Source organism: Myotis brandtii, unplaced genomic scaffold (genome assembly GCF_000412655.1).
Source record: "Myotis brandtii unplaced genomic scaffold, ASM41265v1 scaffold304, whole genome shotgun sequence".
Lineage (NCBI taxonomy): Eukaryota > Metazoa > Chordata > Mammalia > Chiroptera > Vespertilionidae > Myotis > Myotis brandtii.
In genome coordinates, this window is record NW_005361607.1 from 2,990,640 (window position 1) to 3,009,055 (window position 18,416).

The 18,416-nt window shown below is 44.3% G+C and overlaps 1 protein-coding gene across 1 annotated transcript in view; it reads left to right on the plus strand.

Annotated features, from left to right (window-relative positions):
- The window catches only part of C8B (complement component 8, beta polypeptide), a 39,523-nt gene extending 24,024 nt beyond the window's left edge, over positions 1-15,499 (plus strand). Inside the window, exons 9-12 of the mRNA XM_005869851.2 lie at positions 2,627-2,790; positions 9,950-10,103; positions 12,682-12,750; positions 15,151-15,499. Coding sequence (XP_005869913.1) covers positions 2,627-2,790; positions 9,950-10,103; positions 12,682-12,750; positions 15,151-15,302 — 539 coding nt within the window. The 3' untranslated portion in view covers positions 15,303-15,499. The remainder of the gene's footprint in view (positions 1-2,626; positions 2,791-9,949; positions 10,104-12,681; positions 12,751-15,150) is intronic.
- Positions 15,500-18,416: the final 2,917 nt, after the last annotated feature.

Genomic DNA, 18,416 nt, shown 5'->3' on the forward strand with positions numbered 1-18,416 from the left:
GAGTCAGCCCTGGTCAGGCGGTTTAGCTGATTGGAGCATTCTCCACACACTAAAGGTTACAGATTTGATTCCTGGTCAGGGCACATACCTAGGTTATGGGTTTGAGCCCAATTGATATCTCTCTTTCTCTCTCTCTCTCTCTCTCTCTCTCTCTCTCTCTCTCTCTCTCTCTTTCCTCTTTAAATTAGTAAAACATATCCTTAGGTAAAGATTAAAAATAAAAAAAAAACATTCATTCAATAAAAATGTACCTACTCCTACTATGTGCTGGGCATACAAAAATGAATAAAATTGTATTTCTATCACACAAAGTAGACAAACAAGAACAAATGATAAGACAGTGACAGGCACCTAACCCAGTCAAGAGCATCAGGCAGGCTTCCCTAAGGGAGGGGTCATTTGATTTGTCGCTGGAGGAGTAAAGAATCAAGGTTGTGTTTTAGGCAGGAAAAAGATCTAACAATGGAAAATTAGTCAGGGGTCTGGGTGGGAGTTGGTCTGGCTAGAGATAGGATGCTAGAGCTGGAGGAGGCAGGTGAGGAGGCTAGTCCTTCCCTGAGACAAAGGGCTTTACAGAGATTAGAAGAGCAGGTGAAGCCACAAACCATACAGCAGAGCCCATGTGGCAGGAGAGACCAGATCGGAGTGTGGCTGGGTTGCAAGGTGCATAATGAAGCCAGGGTGTAAAGCCAGGCATCTTAGGAGCAGGAATCTTGAAGGCCTTATGGGGAAGCTTGGAATCAATACAGCCAGTGGAGTAGGAAAGAAAATCTGGTCAGCAGGGGCTGCAGTCCCCAACCCTCTGCACCTCCAGCAGCTCTCCTTTGTCTGCTCTGCTTACTAAGCTTATGCAAAGCAAGTTCCACAGCCAAAACAAAACAAGTATCAATTGCTGGTCTCCTGCACTGTGACTGATGTGTGGTTGACATTGTTGTTTGTTCATTTTGGTGCTGCTGGGTCGGAAGGTGCGTCCTACATGCGGAGGCACACATAAAACGCAGGCGCTCTTTAAAGATGACTTGTCAGCAGATGGAACATTGCTCAGCACCCCAGAAATCCTTGCCAACCATGGCTTCTCTCTTCCTTCTGGAGATAACACCATCCTGACTCCTCCTTTCTTAATAGTTCTACCTCCCATATGACCCACTGACAAGTATGGCTCAGTGTGGCTTGTTTTTGAACTATATATGAATGGAACATCATCTTTTCAGTTCTCTGGGTAGATTTTTTGTTTTTGTTTTTTTTATTCAACAGCATGATTTTGTGTATAACTATAGTTAGGTCATTTTCATCGCTGCATAGTATTTTGCTGTATGAATACAAGTTTGTCCATTCTGTTGAATTTGGGTCATTTGCTACGTCATGCACTTAGAATAAATGCTCCTATAAGTGTTCTTACACAGTCATCTGGTCCCTGTCTCTCCAGGGGCTACACCTAGGAGTGGAATTGTTGGGTTGTTGAGGATGTACTTTTTTTTAATCTGTCTTCTAAAATGGTTGTCCCAGTTTACCCTCCTACCAGCAGTATGCGAACCTGCCTTCATACAATGCATGGTGTTGCAGGCTCAGAGCTGAGTAGTCACTTAACACCAGTTCTTTTGGCCTCGAGCACATAGATAAATTAGAATGAAACGACTCACTGATATGATAGAGGGCTTTATGGGAAACTCTGTGGAAAATCAAATCACTTTATAGTAGACACTCTTTTGTAGGTATGTATCCCATGCAGAGCCCAGCCTTTACAAATTCTCCCAGCTTTAGTCATCCCACACAAAGAAGTGCTAGAGCTTAGAGCTTGGGCAGAGTTCATGTATACATGAATTCCTTCACACCCAGTGCCTAAAAATTCTCATCTGCAAAGTAAAGATTATATGTTTCTATGTCACAGTGAAGATTGAATGAATACATGTACAACATTTAGAAATTGACTGACACATAAATGATCAATAATCTATCTATCTACCAATCTACTTACCTATCTATAATCTATCAATCTACCCATATGAATGTATATATGTATGTATGTATGTATGTATTTATCAGCTATCTACTAATTATTTACATACTAGAGGCCCGGTGCACGAATTCATGCATGGGTGGGGTCCGGCCAGCCCACTCCTATGGGGGCCGATGTGGGGGGTGGGAAGGGTCATAGATGGTTGGCTGTCAAGCCCCGCCCCCAATTGGGGTGGGGGTGGGCCAATCTGGGGTGGGGCCAGGCGGGGGAGGGGCCACGGGCAGTTGGCTGGCTGTCCCCACCCCCGATTGGTCATTCTGTCATTCTGGTTGCTTGGCTTTTATATATATAGATCTATGATTTATTTATCTATCCATATCTATCTATCTATCTGATATCTACCTTCTATTGACTCACTTAGTGACTGGCATTTATGGATTCTCAAAATAAATGTCCCCTTGTTCTGCCTCCAACTTGCATCCTATATGATTGGGTGAACTGCATTTTTTCCATTGCAATGTGACTTCCTTCTGGCAGGGATGTGTCTATCCACTTCTCCTAGGAAAACTCAGTGAATATCATGGTACCTAGGTTATTAGTTGGGTTGCAGTAAATGCTAAGGTGCAAAAGTAGATTCCCTGACATCCTAGGTCTCTGTGTCCATATCAGACAGAAACAATAGAAAAAGCATGGTAGAGGACTTGGTGGTCCGTGTGCGAGGAGGAGCAAGTGAGTACGTCACCGCCCTGGCCTACAAGGACCTGCCGACAGCAGACCTGATGCAGGAGTGGGGAGATGCAGTGCAGTACAACCCTGACATCATCAAAATTAAGGTATTGCTGGGCAGCTGCTCTACCCATCCTCCCCTCTGCTCTGAGCCAGGGTATGGGATACAGAACTCAATAAGGCCTACCCTAATCTTGAGGTGCGTACATGAGAATGGAAAATATATCTGGAGTGAACCAATTACAGTGTAACTGCTCAGCACCAGCTGAGTGACCCCCAACTCCCTCTCACTGGGGCCCCCATGTTGCTAAAGAAAATTAACCACCAGCTTCTAACTAAAGCCTTCTTACATTAATATTGTTTCCATTCCATCAGAGAATTACTCATTCAATTATTTGCTCATTTAAATATTCATTCAGGCAACCAACAACTAGTTGCTTTGTTTCAGTAATGTGATAGGAACAAAGGCGCTGGAGGAAAATAGAGGGAGGTGCAAGGGTGAAAAATACAGTCTATGCTGCACAGTAAGACACACTCAGGCATAACAACCTCATGACAGGATAACACATCATGGGAATCATTAACGTCTTTGGGCACCTACTATTCCCATGACACTCGGCCAAGGGCTGTCACGGTATCATTACATTTAATCCCCACAAGTCTGCAAGTTAAAATGCTTATCTTTATTTTGTGGCTGATAAAAAAAAGTCAAGGTCACAGAGGTCGCACCCAATTGTGGCTGCTTGGGAGTCTCTATTGGGTCCAGACCTGAGACCTGCACCTTTCCCTTCCTCTCCAGACTTTCCTGTGGGTTTAGAGAATAAAAACTAATGATCCCAACCACCTGTCATTCAAACAAGAGCAGTTTTGCAAACTTAAACTAAAAGGACATTTGCCATAACAAGACTGTCACACACATCAGCAGTGGTAGGTGCTTGCCTGTGGGGCCTTCAGGATGGTGTCCATGTCATACTGTACACCGTCCTCCTCTTGCCATCATGTGTACAGTCATTGATGGTCCAGTGTCAGCCCCTGGAGGTTTGCTGTTGCAGTGAAGGAGTGAAAAGTGAGGAGCTGGAGCTCCAACATGAGACTCTGCAGTTCCGAGCCCTGGCAATTTCCTACAGGCTCTTTATTTGTATGTCAAACACATCATTTCTGCAGAACAAGAAGGCTGCCGTTCACATCCTCTAGTCAGTGGTGACACTTAGGCAAGCATCGAGAAGGATAAAGTTGCAGGCAGCTCCAGAGAAATCTGGGGTTGGCTAATGGCCTGGTGACATTGGGTGGCATCACATACGGGCATGGGAGAGAGAATAGGGAAAAATAGATTCCTAGTATTTACATTTTACTTATCTCTTACCTGAATTTTTTATTTGAAAATGGAAATTAATGAATTGCCCTGATTACCTACCTAAGTAGGTTGGATGTTCCACCCTGCACATTGGGAATGTCAAGTGCCAAGTACATGATGTGATATGGGATGTGGTGTGTGGGGGGAGGGGAGCATGCTAAGCATCTCAACCAGGCCTGCAGGTGTGAAGCACTTTACTGAAGCTCAGAGGCTTCTCTGCACATATGGGATGCCATTCACATGCTCTATTCAGTGGAGGGTTCTGGAGCCTATGTGGGCTGATGGAGGGAAAAATGTGAGAGAATCAGAGATGTTTTCAGGAGCAGGGGAGGCAGGTTTGTTGGAGGTGTTCCTAACCTGAGTTGGAAACATACATTCTGGGCAACCCACTCCCTCATGCAGTTTCTGGCAAGAGAAAACTGCAGATGGCTTCCCAAGGTCTCTGAGGAGTTCTTCTCTGCAGATTCACTGACCAGGTAGCTGGAGCAGTGACTGCTTTCAGGACAGCAGGGCCCTCTACGTAAGCAATTCCTAGACACAGGTGGTGGCCAAGGCTTATACATAGACCTGTGTTGAAGATGACGATCATGATACATAGGAGCAAGGTGGGCAGGGCAGAAAACCACAGAGGAACCCGTACACATTGTCTGCTGGCAAACCTGAGATACAGAGGCTCTCTGTTCAAAGGAGAGTTACAAAGCGATAGACAAATGAAGAGCATTCTGAACACAGCAGATTGACATGACATTCAAGATGCAGGAGGCAAGGGTATGTCTGAAATATAAAAAAACAGAAATAAATTTGGAAAGTATTTGCTTTGTGATTATAACAAACATCAAGAAAACAAGGAATTGATGAACTAAAAAATAGAAGCTGAGATGTTTAGACACTAAGCAGATGAAAAGGAAGTAGCTGAATACAGGGAACCAGGAGCACAGTAGCAGAATTAAAACCCACATTGGAAACTATAAAGAACAGAATTGACACTGCAGGAAATTGAGTCGATGATGTGGAAGGGGCTATAAAAATGTTCTTAGAATATAGGAGCGAAAGACAACGAGATTAAAACAATGACATGTAAGAAATATGACAGAGAGAGAGCACAGAGTGGAAATCGAAATCTCATGGACTTCTTCCTGAGAAAGAGACAAGAGTAAATGTGAAGATGCGTTCATCAAACACATAATGAGGGGAATTTCCCTGAGCTGACAGTGCCTCATTGAAAAGTAGGCAAAAGTACCGGGGGGGGAAAAAACTATAGTGAAACACATCCTGGTGATGTTTTTTTGTTTTGTTTTATTTGTTTTGTGTTTTTAATTACTTTTAGAACAAATATAGCCTATAACTATAAAAGTCACACTGGTCTTAGAATTCTTTGTAACACTAAATACTAGAAGATAATGGAGTGACAACCACGGTCCGGAAGGAAAAAGCTTGTGGCCCATTGAAATGATCCTTAATGGATAAGAAATCCCAAAGATATGTTGAGATGTTAAAGGAAGTATGTACAGATTTTGCCGGATTTAGCAAGTGAAAATTCAGGATGTCAAATTAAATTTGAATTTCAGACAGATAAGGAATACTCTTTGAGTCTTAGCATCTCCTCAGTATTTCATGGAATATATTTATACTAAAAAGTTATTTGATGTTTCTCTAAAATTCCATTTTACCTGGGAATTCTTATTTAACGGGCAACCCTAGTCACCATGCCTATGATCCATGTACATTTCTCTAGTGGTCAGGGTAGCTAGGTTGTGGTCTGAGACCCACGCTGAAAGAAGACACTGTATGGAGCTTGGGCATTGCCCAAGGTAGAAAGAAAAAGTATAGCAGCAAATGGTGCTCACAAAGATGTCAGGACAACCTAGGTTACACTGCAGTAAAAACAACCCCCAAATCTCAGTGACATGTTCCAAAGTGTACTGGCCAGGGGCTTTCCTCAATGGCACTCAGGGAGCCAGGCGATGGAGGTTTTATCTTGGCATCTGCTCCCAAGATCACGACAGCAGTGGTGAGGGAACAGGAAAAGTCAGCTTACTTTGCTCCCAAGGTGTCACCAGGGAAGGGACACTCCCTCTGCACACCTTTCACTGCTCGAAACAAGTCACGTTGCAAACCTGTCCTTAAGGATGGCAGAGATTGCAGCCCTGCCGCCTGCTCAGAAAGCAAAGAAGCTGACATATTTGCTCAACAGTGATAACCAGCACACCTTTCTAAAGCAGCTTCGTCAAAGATGCTCGCAAAGCACATCACTCTGACCAAGGGAAGGTTTACAATACAGATAGCGCGGTAGCATTGCCGGGTAAGATAATGTTGGACTTAGACTGCTGGATAGCACCCTTAGCAATAAATTCTGAATTTCAAATGAGGAAACCATGAATATCTTTAAATGGCAGGTTACACACCAACCAAATAATTTTGCCACAAAGGAAATTCTAAATGTGTCTGCAATTTATAAGACACATCTCAAAGAAATAGGCAACACTTAGAACTCAGATGATGAATAAAGATGCAAAATTTTCAACTTCTCTAGGAACTAAAAGTTAAAGTAACAAAGCAATATTTTTAACCTATCAAATTGATAGTTATTAAAATCTATAACACTTAATGTCCATTGAGAGTGATGAAATTGGCACTTTTATAAAATGAGATGGGACTGTAAATAGGTACAACCCTTTAGGAAAATAATTTAATTGTATATATCCAAACTTTTAAAATGCTTATAGCTTTTGATTCAATAACCCTAAATGCAGAATCAGCTAAATTAATAATTTTAAAAGTTGGTAATGATGCATATATAAAAACATGCCTTGATCTATGTTGTTTGTAATAGCAAAGGAGAAAAGAAAAAAGGAAACAACCTAAATATTTAATAACAGGGCAAGTGTTGTATATATTCTAGTTCAAGCATGTCAAACTCTAGGCCCGTGGGCCACATGCCTCATTTATTTGGCCTGTGTTAGCCTTTGAGTTTGACATGCTTGTTCTAGTTCATCCATACCACAGGATTCTATGCAGCCATAAAAAAATATTCTTTTATGCTCATAATATGATGTGAAGTGAAAAAAGTGGAACATAAAACTACACTTTCCTTAAGCCACCTATTTGAGGTAAATATTTTTCCACCTACCTATCCAAAAATATACACTTGTAAGAAACAGACCACAATGGTAATAGTTCAAATCTTTTCCCACTACTGTGTGGCTCTGGTTAATCTATCTAACTTTTCTGTGACTTAGCCTTTTCATCTGTAAAATTCCATATAATAAAGAGGTAATATGCAAATTTACCCTCACTCTGTCACGCCATCACAAGATGGCTGCACCCACAGTGGAGGCGGGGTTCCCGTAACAAGCCCTAATGAGCAATCAGCAGGGACCTGAGGCTGCGTGGTGCCGGGCCAGGGTGGGGGACCTGAGGCTGTGCCCCCTGCCCAGTGGGGCTTGACAGGGGACCTCAGGCCGCACCCCCTGCCCGATAGGGTTTGAAGGTGGACCTCAGGCCATGCCCCCCACTCAGCAGGGCTTGACGGGGGACCTGAGGCAGGGCTTGATGGGAGTGGGGCCGGCCGGATCTGGGTCTCGTGTGATATCAAGGTGCACGTGGGTGGACGGGAACTTGACTCTGGGTCCTGCAGTGTGCCCCAGACTCTGACAGGAGGAACATTTTCATATACATTTTACTAATTTTCTTTCATCTTTGACACTTCTATTATAGAGAAAGGGCAAATAGCAATATTAAAATATTTCCTCTAATTAATTCCCTTTTAATGTGCACAAATTTCACCCACCGGGCCACTAGTAGGAATATAGAAGACCACCTACCTGACTCATAAGATTGTTGTAAAGATTCAGATAGATTATGTTTGTCGAGTATTTAGTTCAGCGCCTAATAAATGCTGGCTATGGCAATAATTATTATCATTGAAAATGTCAATCACCAGGGTCCATTGTAGAGAAGTGCATGGCACTGAACAGATAGCACCCATCATCTCTTTGCAGCAATATGATAAATTAAAATTTTTATAAGGGCAGGGATGCTATGGACCCAATAATCAAGGTGAGAAATTAGGACTGTGTATTTTGGGGAAGAGATGGGAAGAAAAAAAGGGAGGAAAGCAGGGAGAGAGGCAGGAAAGAAGAAGAGCAAAGAGGACCAGCAAACCAAAGAACAGGCAGCTGTGTCATATAAACTTGATTTAAAGAGGGAGCTGTGAAGATCTGAGAGTTTCTGCTCAGAACTCCACCAAAGTCTGCAAAATGTGGAGACCACTGGGATAAGGTTAGAAATGGAAATAGTCAATAATAATAATAATAGTCACTTTTATTAATAGTCCTCATGAACTAGTAGGAAAAACAAAGGCTTTGGGTTAGAACCCTGGCAGCTCTTTTATGAGTTATTTGACTTTGTTCAGTTACTCAACCTCCCCTGAAAACAGGACTAATAACTGCTGCCTTATGAGAATGAAGTGGGATCATATTTGTAAACCACCAGCACAGCTTCTAGCACAAAGTATACCTGGAAGATTTATTCCAGTTCTGCCCCTGACTTTCTCCCTCTCCTGGAGCAAATCTCAGTGCTGGGTTCTCCCTGAAAGGGAAAGCTGCCAGTTGGAGCCCATGGTTGGTGTACAGCAAACCCTCCCCCATGCACGGGCCAGCAGGCTGGAAGGTTCTGCAAACAGCCTCTGGATCAATTCATTGACCACAAAACGGTGAGACAATGGGACCACCAAGGGGCCTTGCTCTGCCCACTGGGGCGAAGGTCAGCATCAGACGCATTAAGAAATGGAAGCAATTTTCTTCTCACTGGAGGCTTCTATTAGGCATGATTGCCTGCATTTAGACAGACCCTAAACTCTCTAGGGCTGGATTAGGGCAGGATCACAACCAAAATCTGGAGAGGAACCTGGCCCTGGAGCTGAAACTAGAGCTAAGAGACTGAATAGTTTTAACTACCTTTTGGGATGTGGCCTCTGGCTTTTCCTGACCTACAAACACCACCACTTCCATCTGTGGCTTCCAAGTCTCAGACACTGCTGAGCTCTCTGGGCGACCAGCATCCCTCTTTGTGCTTCTACAGTTCTGCTATGCACACCCTCTCCTCCATGCCTGCTGCTACTGGCCTGATGGTGAGGTCTTCAATCCCCCTGGAATTGATCCACTTTATCAGCGGTTTTCACTAAGCTCAGGGCTGGATCCTAGAGGCAGAACTGAGGAGTTTGTAGCCCTGATCTTCAATTTATAATCTAACTAGAAGAGAGACAGAGATTTCAAAACATAAAAAATCTAATGACAAGTGAGCAAAAAGAATTTGTATTGAATGAGTAGTAGAGTATTCTGAGCATTTCATGGTGGGAAGGTGTTCTGTGAGCTCTGGAGCTTGGGAAAGGCTTCCCAATAGTGGCTCTGGCATGGTGTGAATGCTTCTGATAGATTTTGATGAGGGAGTGATGTTAGAACCAGGTTCCCGTAATACTTTCAAAGAGCTGCTTGAAAATCACCTCCTCTCCCCACCAAAGACAGATGAACCACCTGCTCCTCTCTATCCATTAATTTTCCCCTGTTACCTGTGCTGTAAGTATCCGTTAGTATGCTTGTCTCTACCTTTGGATTCTGAATTTCTTGTGAGTGGGTATTTTATCTTTTCCTTACTTGTGCTGACTTCCTGGCACTTATTCAGTAAGTATTGGTTGGCCTGAACTTGAATGAGCTTATTTGTGGATAGTAGGTGGAGTGGGACAGAGAGACGATGGGGCATCCAACTACACGCTGGGGTATTTATCCAATGCCATAGGGATCTACTTTGGGTCTCTGTGCACTGACCCCTTGCCCATTCCTGGGGAGCCCTGCTTTATGCTTCTATTTGATGAATGTTTTCCTCTGACATAAAAGGCTTTGCTCGCTTCCCAGGCATCGCCGCTGTATGAGCTGGTGACCTCCACAGACTTCGCCTACTCCAGCACAGTGAAGCAGAACATGAAGCAGGCCCTGGAGGAGTTCCAGAAAGAAGTCAGCTCCTGCCTCTGTGCCCCCTGCAAAGGGAATGGGGTCCCTGTCCTGAAAGGTACCATTTCCGGGGCAGCTGGTGTCCCTGGTGGGAGCCGTCATGTGGAGAGCTGGTTCTGGGGCCAGAACATGTTATCAAAACCTCATACCCTCTAGAGTAGTTCAAGGAGAGTTTCTAGGTCAATCCCTAGCCTCTTCCTCGAGCCCCAGGGTCTGTCATGAAGCTCTTTTCATTATCTCAATGGGAAAAAGGGGGCCCCCTAAACATTGGAGGCCCTTAAACCTGAGCTTCTTCAACCTAACTCGACATTAGGACTATGGGCATGCCTCGGAGACAGTGCAGCCCCGGTTACAAAGTGGGTATCTCAATAAAGTGAGTCTTAATCTTTTTGCTGGTGGGGAGTCTTGCCTTCCCTCTGTAAAAAAAAATGCAACACCTGTGAAGGGCAATAAAACAAGGTATGCCTGCACTTGAGACCTTCAGAACTACTGATGCTTGGGCCCAACCTGGATCTTGATATGAGTATCTCTGGAGAAGGGCCCTTCATCAGGATGGTGATACCCTCCCCACCAGCCTGGGTGTGACCCACAATTGCTGAAGTCCCCACCTCTTCTGGATGCACCTAGGAGACCCCTGCCCTCAGGTGCAGCTGATGGCAAAGCTCACGCCATTCCTCTGAGGCAGCAAATCCCAGCCCAGGCGGCAGGTGAGAATCGCCCAGAGAGCTTTTCACAAACACAAAGCTGTTGGTCCTGCCCAAAGTAATTAAAGTGAATCCTTGGGATTGGCCTTTAAAAAAGCCTCCCAGATGATTCCACTGCAGAGTCAGTGCTGAGAAGCTGTTCTGTAGCTGAATTCAGTGGTAGACAGGATCGAGGATTTCAATGAGCTGATAGACTAGTGGGTGTTACATTGAACTGCACCAAGTGCTAGTAGAAGTGTCTGTTAGTCTAGCTCCAAGGAGTCAGAATGTAGGCAACTAGGACATGCTGCTCTGGCTGTCAGGATATCTGGGTTCCAGCCACAGGGACACAGTAGGTGACAGTCGCATTAAACTGAAGACAGGAGCAGGCTGAGGCTGTGTGGTCTGTAACAGAAGTGGGGATGGACCCAGGGAATCTCTTCTGGCCAAAAAAAGAAGCCCTGGGATGAGCAGAGGAAACGTTTTGTTCATCTCCTGACCAAGACATGGTGAGAAGATTGGAGGACTGGGGAGGGGTAGCAAGGATGGGCCACTAGGACTTGATTCCTAACTTTGAGGATCACACTGGGGTCCTTGCAGTGGGCAAAACAAACTTGGAAGAGGCTGGAGCCTGGCTTCTTATGCTTCTCTTGTGATGGGCTAGCAAAACTCTGAGGAAGCATCCAGTCCAGCCTGCTGCCAAAACAGGGCACCTAGAGCAGCTGGTTCCAGTAGATTCCAGGCCAGGGAGCCCATTGGAGTTGGCAGAACAAGCCAAGTGGATGGAGCAAGCTCAGCAGAGGGGACCCAGAGAAGACCTGTTCTCATGGAGAAAGATCCCAGCTACCCAGCAGAGATTGAGGAGTGTGTGTCTACCTTGTTGGACAAGATGGATATGAGCACAGCAGACATAAGTGAGAGCCTAAGGCTGGGAAGTTCTACCATTAGGACAAGGACACTGAGTGAGGGCCAGTTCAGCAGGAAGAAAGTCAGCCACCAGCTCAAGGTTTTGATCTAGGGTTGCTGAAATCCCCATTGCCTTGTGTGAAATTTGGACCTGGGAACTGGGACCCACCTGAGGTTCTACGCTGGAGGTGAGGGAGAACATGAAGACAGGGCTGGAATGCTCGCAGGGCCTGCTTTATGAAGGACAGTCCTGTGAAGAGATTCAGTGTGACCCAGATGAGAAGACTCCAGGGTGACATGTTACAGATAACACAAGGAATAACTTACAGGGTATTAGACCTGGCCCAAAATAGGATAAGACATCAAAGTGAGTTCCCCATCACTAGAGGTGTAGAAGCAGAGGTTAGATAATTAACTTGGGGTGAAAATGACCAGTGGCCTCGCTGACCACAAATGTGGCTTTTGACTCTGAGCAACAAGACTAGGTCAAATATCTACTAACTAGAGGCCCGGTGCACAAAATTCATGCACGGGGAGGCGGGGGGGGGGGTCCCTCAGCCTGGCCTGCAATGACACAAGTGTTCCAGACTGGCCAGAGGCCCTCTGCAGCCAGGCATGGAACACTTGCCTCATTGCTGTGGTGACGAAGCAAGCATTCTGCCAGGCCACTCACACCCCCCACCCTGGGACTGGGGGACTCTGGCGGGGCTGAGAGGACTGGGTGCCACCATCTTGTGGCTATGGGTACCAACATCTTTGTGATGGAGTGATGGTTAATTTGCATATTACCCTTTTATTAGATAGGATGAGTAGTATTCCTCAGGAACCCCATATAATTCAACTCCATATGATGGCAATAAATACGTTCTTTATGAGCAAAGGATCCTCAAGAAAGGAGTAGGTATTCTTGGCACTGAACCTTCTTATTTCAGATGATTCAACTAAATGTCTCTAACTGGATGGGAAAGCAGTGATGTAGAGAACTGAACTCCAAGGTTCTTTCATCACGTGGTTATAGTTCACGTTCTCTCTGCATTGTCTTTTCAGAATCGCACTGTGACTGCATCTGTCCCAGTGGATTCGAAGGCCAAGGCTGTGAGATCACCTCACGGAAAAGTAAGGAGCCTTTGAGAGTTGGTGGGGAAAGGGAACACTAGAGGAAATCCAGAGAGTAATTTGAAAGAGAAGAGCAAGGTGGGAGTTTCTGGTAGGGAGCTGGATGCTATGAAACTTGAGATCCATCCTGGCTATAGATTATAGATTTCATTACTGTCACAACTGAGAGTGCTTCATGTTATAGGACTGCTAATGGCATTTGCAAGTCTTCTCTTTAGATCATTCTGGAATGCTTACCTTTTTTTTTTAATTTAGTCAACTCCTATTCAGTCCTCAAATTCCAGTGCAGATGCCCCTTTGTTCTGTAAAAAGTGCCCTAACTCCCTTCTCTCCCCAAGTAGAATTAGTTAATTCTTCCTTTGGATTCCTGTAGGACTTCGAACATATATTTACTATAGCTCTTAGCACATTGTACTTAGGGTTCTGTGTGTCTATTTCCCCTGTATATTTGAGTAAGGATGACATGTTTAATTTATCTGTGTCCCCATGTCCCAAGACAGTTGGGGCTCAGTGGTATGTGTTGAAGGAACAAATGAAAGTCTAAACTATCACTAAGATCCCTTCCAGCTCTCAAATTCTTTGGCTGGTTTATTATCTAAGAGTTCTCAACCCCTTACTCCTCCTTCCCTTTATTTTCCTTGCTGCAGCTTTTTGGTGATACCACTATAAAAGGAAATGGCACATTAAGTAGAAACAATAAACATAAATAAACATTTATTAGGCACTTTACTGTGTAGCAGGCACCTTGCTGAGTGCTTGGACTCAGCTGGGTTCAAATTCCATCTCTATCATTTAATAACTGTAGCCTTGACCACCTTACTTCACCTCTTTGTACTTCAGTCTCCCCATCTGTAAAATGGAGATGATGATATTAACTTTCCAATAGAGTTAGTTGTCTCGAGTTTCTCATCAGACATATAAAGCACTTCTAATGATGCTGAATACATTGTAAGAGACAAATGAATATTGGCTAGTTTGTTTTAGAGCTAAGTAAATAGTGCTACCTGCATTAAATCCTTTTGATTTTTACATGTATTTTACATATTTTGTAGCTTACATAAATTAAATTTGTATTTTACACATAATAAATTTTTTTAATCCTCACAACAACCTCATAAAGTAGATACTACCAATATCCCCATTTTAAAGGTGAAGAAACAGATTTAATAGGCCATGAACTAATGGGCACACAGTTAGTATGTGTAGGAACCCAGATTCAGGTCCCTTGGGTCTGACTACAGTCTTTGACCTTGACTCCTGCCTGCACTATTCCTGTCCCCAGCAACACGTTCAGGATTGTCTTCACTCCCTCTCTTCCCACACCTCAACCAGGCCCCACCCAGGGACCTGCCAGGGAGTGTGCAATCAGACAGCCCCAGTATTTCTGCTGGTTGGCAGAGACCTTGGAAAACTGCTCCCCCAGTCTTCTCATTTTACAAATGGGAGGCCCAGAGATAGGAAGTAGTGTATTCAGAATTATACTGTGAGTGAGAGGCTCAGCCAGACACATGGTGTATCTTGGTGGATATAATTGATCATTTGCCAATCTCATCAATCAAAAAATCCCCAGAGCCAACACAAATGTCAGTGTTATTACCTCAGTTAACACACACAAGGCTCACAGTAGATGACATAGCTCCTATTTTACACATTGAGAAATAAAGTATTCAGCGTCCTATAGTTGAAAAGCATTCATTCAACAAATATTCACTAAGAGCCTCCTATATGCCAGCTCAAATGCTGGGATTCGGTGGTGAGAGAGCAAATAAATCAGATATAGTTCCTGTCATCATGGAGATTCCTCTTTAGAAAGAAAGGCCAACATTATTTAAATTGTCCCAGAGATATATTTAAAGTTTTAATTGTAACAAAATGCTACGAGAGCTTCAAATATGAAAAATTGATAGGGAGTTAGGGTCAGGAAAGGTTTCCCTGTAGGAATTAACACTTAAACTGATATCTGAAGGGGAATAAGATTGTCAGTGGTTCTCAACCTTCCTAATGCCGCGACCCTTTAATACAGTTCCTCATGTTGTGACCCAACCATAAAATTATTTTCATTGCTACTTCATAACTGTAATTTTGCTACTGTTATGAATCATAATGTAAATATCTGATATGCAGGATGTATTTTCATTGTTCGCGACCCATAGGTTGAGAACCACTGGACTAGATGAATAGAGGAAGGAAGAGTGTTCTTGGCAAGGGGAACAGCATGGGCAAAGGTCCTGTGTAGAAGGAAGCATGATGAGAACAATGGCCTGAAAGGACAGTTGACTGGAGGGGGAATACCAGAAATTCAGTCTCCCAAAGCCTTTTGGGTTATACATCCCACCCCACCCATAGGGCACTACAGTGTAACAAGGGCTAATTCATGTTCCTTGACCTTCTTTCTTATAGATGTCCCCACTGATGGACAGTGGAATTGCTGGTCAAACTGGTCTCCATGTTCTGGAGGGCATAAAACAAGACAAAGGCAGTGCAACAATCCACCTCCTCAAAATGGGGGCAGCCCCTGCTTGGGCCCTGCTTCAGAAACACTTAACTGTTAAGGAAGGGAAAGCTCCCCGCTGATAACACTGCTGTGGGCTGCACACAGCGAAAGTTCTGAGCACGAGGAACTCAGGCAGCCCACCCCACACTAACTGCTCCTCCTCACACTAGCTCCCACGGGGGCCAGCCCAGGGCTGAAGGATGATGCCATGCAGGATGCTTAAAATAAAGATCTGTAAAATGCACATGACTGGAACACACAGTGAGTTAAATAATTGTAGGTTCCTGAGGGGCTTAAGCACCTTGGTATTCCTCACTTCACTCACTTCTACAGGTTTCTTTCACTCACATTTACTGTGTTGGCAGTTAGTCACTTTGAAATCCTACTGTCTGGCAGTGACAGGCACAGAGTGGGTGTCCAATAACAAATCAATGAATAGATATTAAGTTGCTCCTCTCTTGAGTATACTGTCTCCTTCAGTGACAGTGGCAGTTCATATTTATTGAATGATTACTTTGTACCAACCACAGTGCTTAATTCATCAGCGTGTTAATTCATCCCACCCTCATGACAACCTAAAAGGTGGATGCTATAGATGAGCCCTATTAACAGGTGGGGGGACTGAGTCTTAGAAGAGTTAAGTGACTTGTCCAGGGCTACACAGTTAGCAAGTGGCAGAGTTGGGCTGCAAACCTGGGCACTTGGGTTCCAAGTAATTATGGTGCTCCCTTCCTCTCAGTAAATTCATGCATTTGATTAATGAATATTTTATGAAAACATGGGAGACAGTGCTGTGTGTGTGTGTGCACGTGCGCTATTTACAAATCTCCCAGGCATCCTAGAGGCATGGATTCTGGTTCCTCAGTGACCTTGGATGCTGAACACAGGAAGGGTGTGGTTGTGGATGTTGGAAGCACGAGTTCTGGAGCAGAGCTGAATTGTTGTGACATAAGTGGGTACTCAGAGAAGATCCTGAGTTAGAGCTAAGAGCCATGGAAACAGATTGCTGCATGAGAGACAGTTAAAAAAAAAAAGAATGGAAAAAATTAGAGGAGAGATTGTGTTGGCTGGAAGAAGAAACATGTCAAGGAGAAGTCCAAGTTGATGGTGTGGGGCAGTGTGCCACTAAACCTTCCCCACCTCTGTACATTCCACTTTGCTCACTCAAGCTTCTGTGCAAACCCCATTTGGGGGAAGGAGGTATTTGAAGAGAATAAGAATCAGTTGATCTTCAGGTTACTAAAAACCAAAATATTTTTACTATTTAGATTGAGGCAAGTGCTCATGTAATCTTTATTGCCCTCATTTGTTCTATGATATTAAAATATCCCATAATATTTTCTTTGCTCCTAGGAACTTTCTGACTGATTCTAGAACTTTACGTGAATTTTGAGATCAAATTGGTAGGAAAAAATAAGTTAGTAGGTGAATTGGTTCATCCTATTCCTTTTCAACCAGGTTTTGTTGGTTGGTTGGTTGGGTTGGTTTTTGCCACATCATCTGCTTTGAGCTTGCCATTGGGGCTCAGTGCTGGGGCCTAAGGACCTTCACATGTCCATGACACCAGCCAGCTCTGGAACTGAACAACCCCCAGAGGGAACCGATACTTTACTGCTCAGGGGTTGTTCCAGCAAATGAGGCGGTGGTCTGCCTTCCTGCATCCCCGTGCCCTCTGCAATTGAGCTGATGGCTCTGGGCCTTTTTTAGCTTAATATTATTTCTTTGCTGTCTGCTGTTATTTCAACAGGCTAATCCAATAAGGTTTTATCTCTTTCATTAGACCGAGGCCGTATAATTTTCTTGAGTTATAATCTATCTTCTTTTAAGATTCCCCAGGGAGAGGGGAGAGCAGTTCTGTGTTTGGTTGATGGGAGGCTCCCAGGAAGCCCACATCAGCACGTCGAAGCAGGTGCTGCCAAATTAAATCCTGCATCTCAATCACAGCCACCGCTTCTAATGGGAGATCTGAGTTGATTATGGAGATGACAGCCCAGGTTCGCATTGATTGCATTTAGCAGAAATTGTTTATCCTATTAAATATGGTCTTGAAGGAGAGACAATTGGATTGCGGAGCACCGGCGAATACCCGGGTGACGCCCAGGCGCTGCTAAACTGTGTAATGATTATATTCTTATTTGTGGGCTGAACTTCCCCTCGTGGCTCTTTCTGCAAACAAATGCATTTAGGAGGAGGCTCGAACATAATGTAAGAATTAAACAAAATAAATACAAACTGGGCTTGTGGAAAATCTTGGCAACAACTGTAGTTTGCACCAGTGTAACCGTGTCAGAGCTGCAAGTCCCCGTGGGGCACAGTGTAGGCAGTGGGTTGGCAGCAGGCCTGGGAGCTGAGCACAGCACAAGATACCTGGGCATAGGAGAGCTTTGCATCTGAAAGCATGAATTTCTTCAATGCTGTGAGCTCTGCCGTGTGCTCCATGGGGGTGAACAGGGAGGTGCTCTGAATCTATGCTTCCTTCCTGTGTGACCTTGGGCTAATCACATAACTGCCGTGGGAATAATAATTATTATAATTATTACGATAATAATAGCTGCCAATTATAGGGTGCTTTTCAGTTTATGGAGTCTTTTAGCCTACATTATCTCATTTAATCTTTCTCTGAATTTGATGGGGTAGATATCAATGCAATTATCAGGTGACAGGTAGAGAAAGTTTCAAAAGGAACCTGATCCTTACAATGAATGCACTAACGATGGAAATCAAGGTGGGGTAGTGGTGGGATGTGCGGGGAGGCTTGGAGAAAGAGCACCCGCCAGCAGAGAATCCAGAGGAAAATGCTATCTTTGTTGTGAAGGGGACTCTGGCCTCTCCCAGGGACTTATAAAAAATACAGGGTGAGTGTGCACCTGGAGCAGAAACCCCTTAGGGCCCCAGCCAGGTCTCCCTGGGATTTCCAGGATTAGCACCTTGGTGGGGAAATGTTTTATTTTGCAGATTGAAAATGTCTGCATGACAGCGTGAATACCTGTCAGTGTTTCCAGGCTTTGCAGACATTGTACTGTAATTTACTCATTTATCATCTCTCACTCCTCCTCAAATATAATGTCTTTGGAGGCAGGCATAGTGTCTGCCTGCTGCACTCATGTGTCCCCAGCACCCAGTACAATGCCTGGGACACTCAGGCAACAATGAGTAACTGCTGCATGAATGA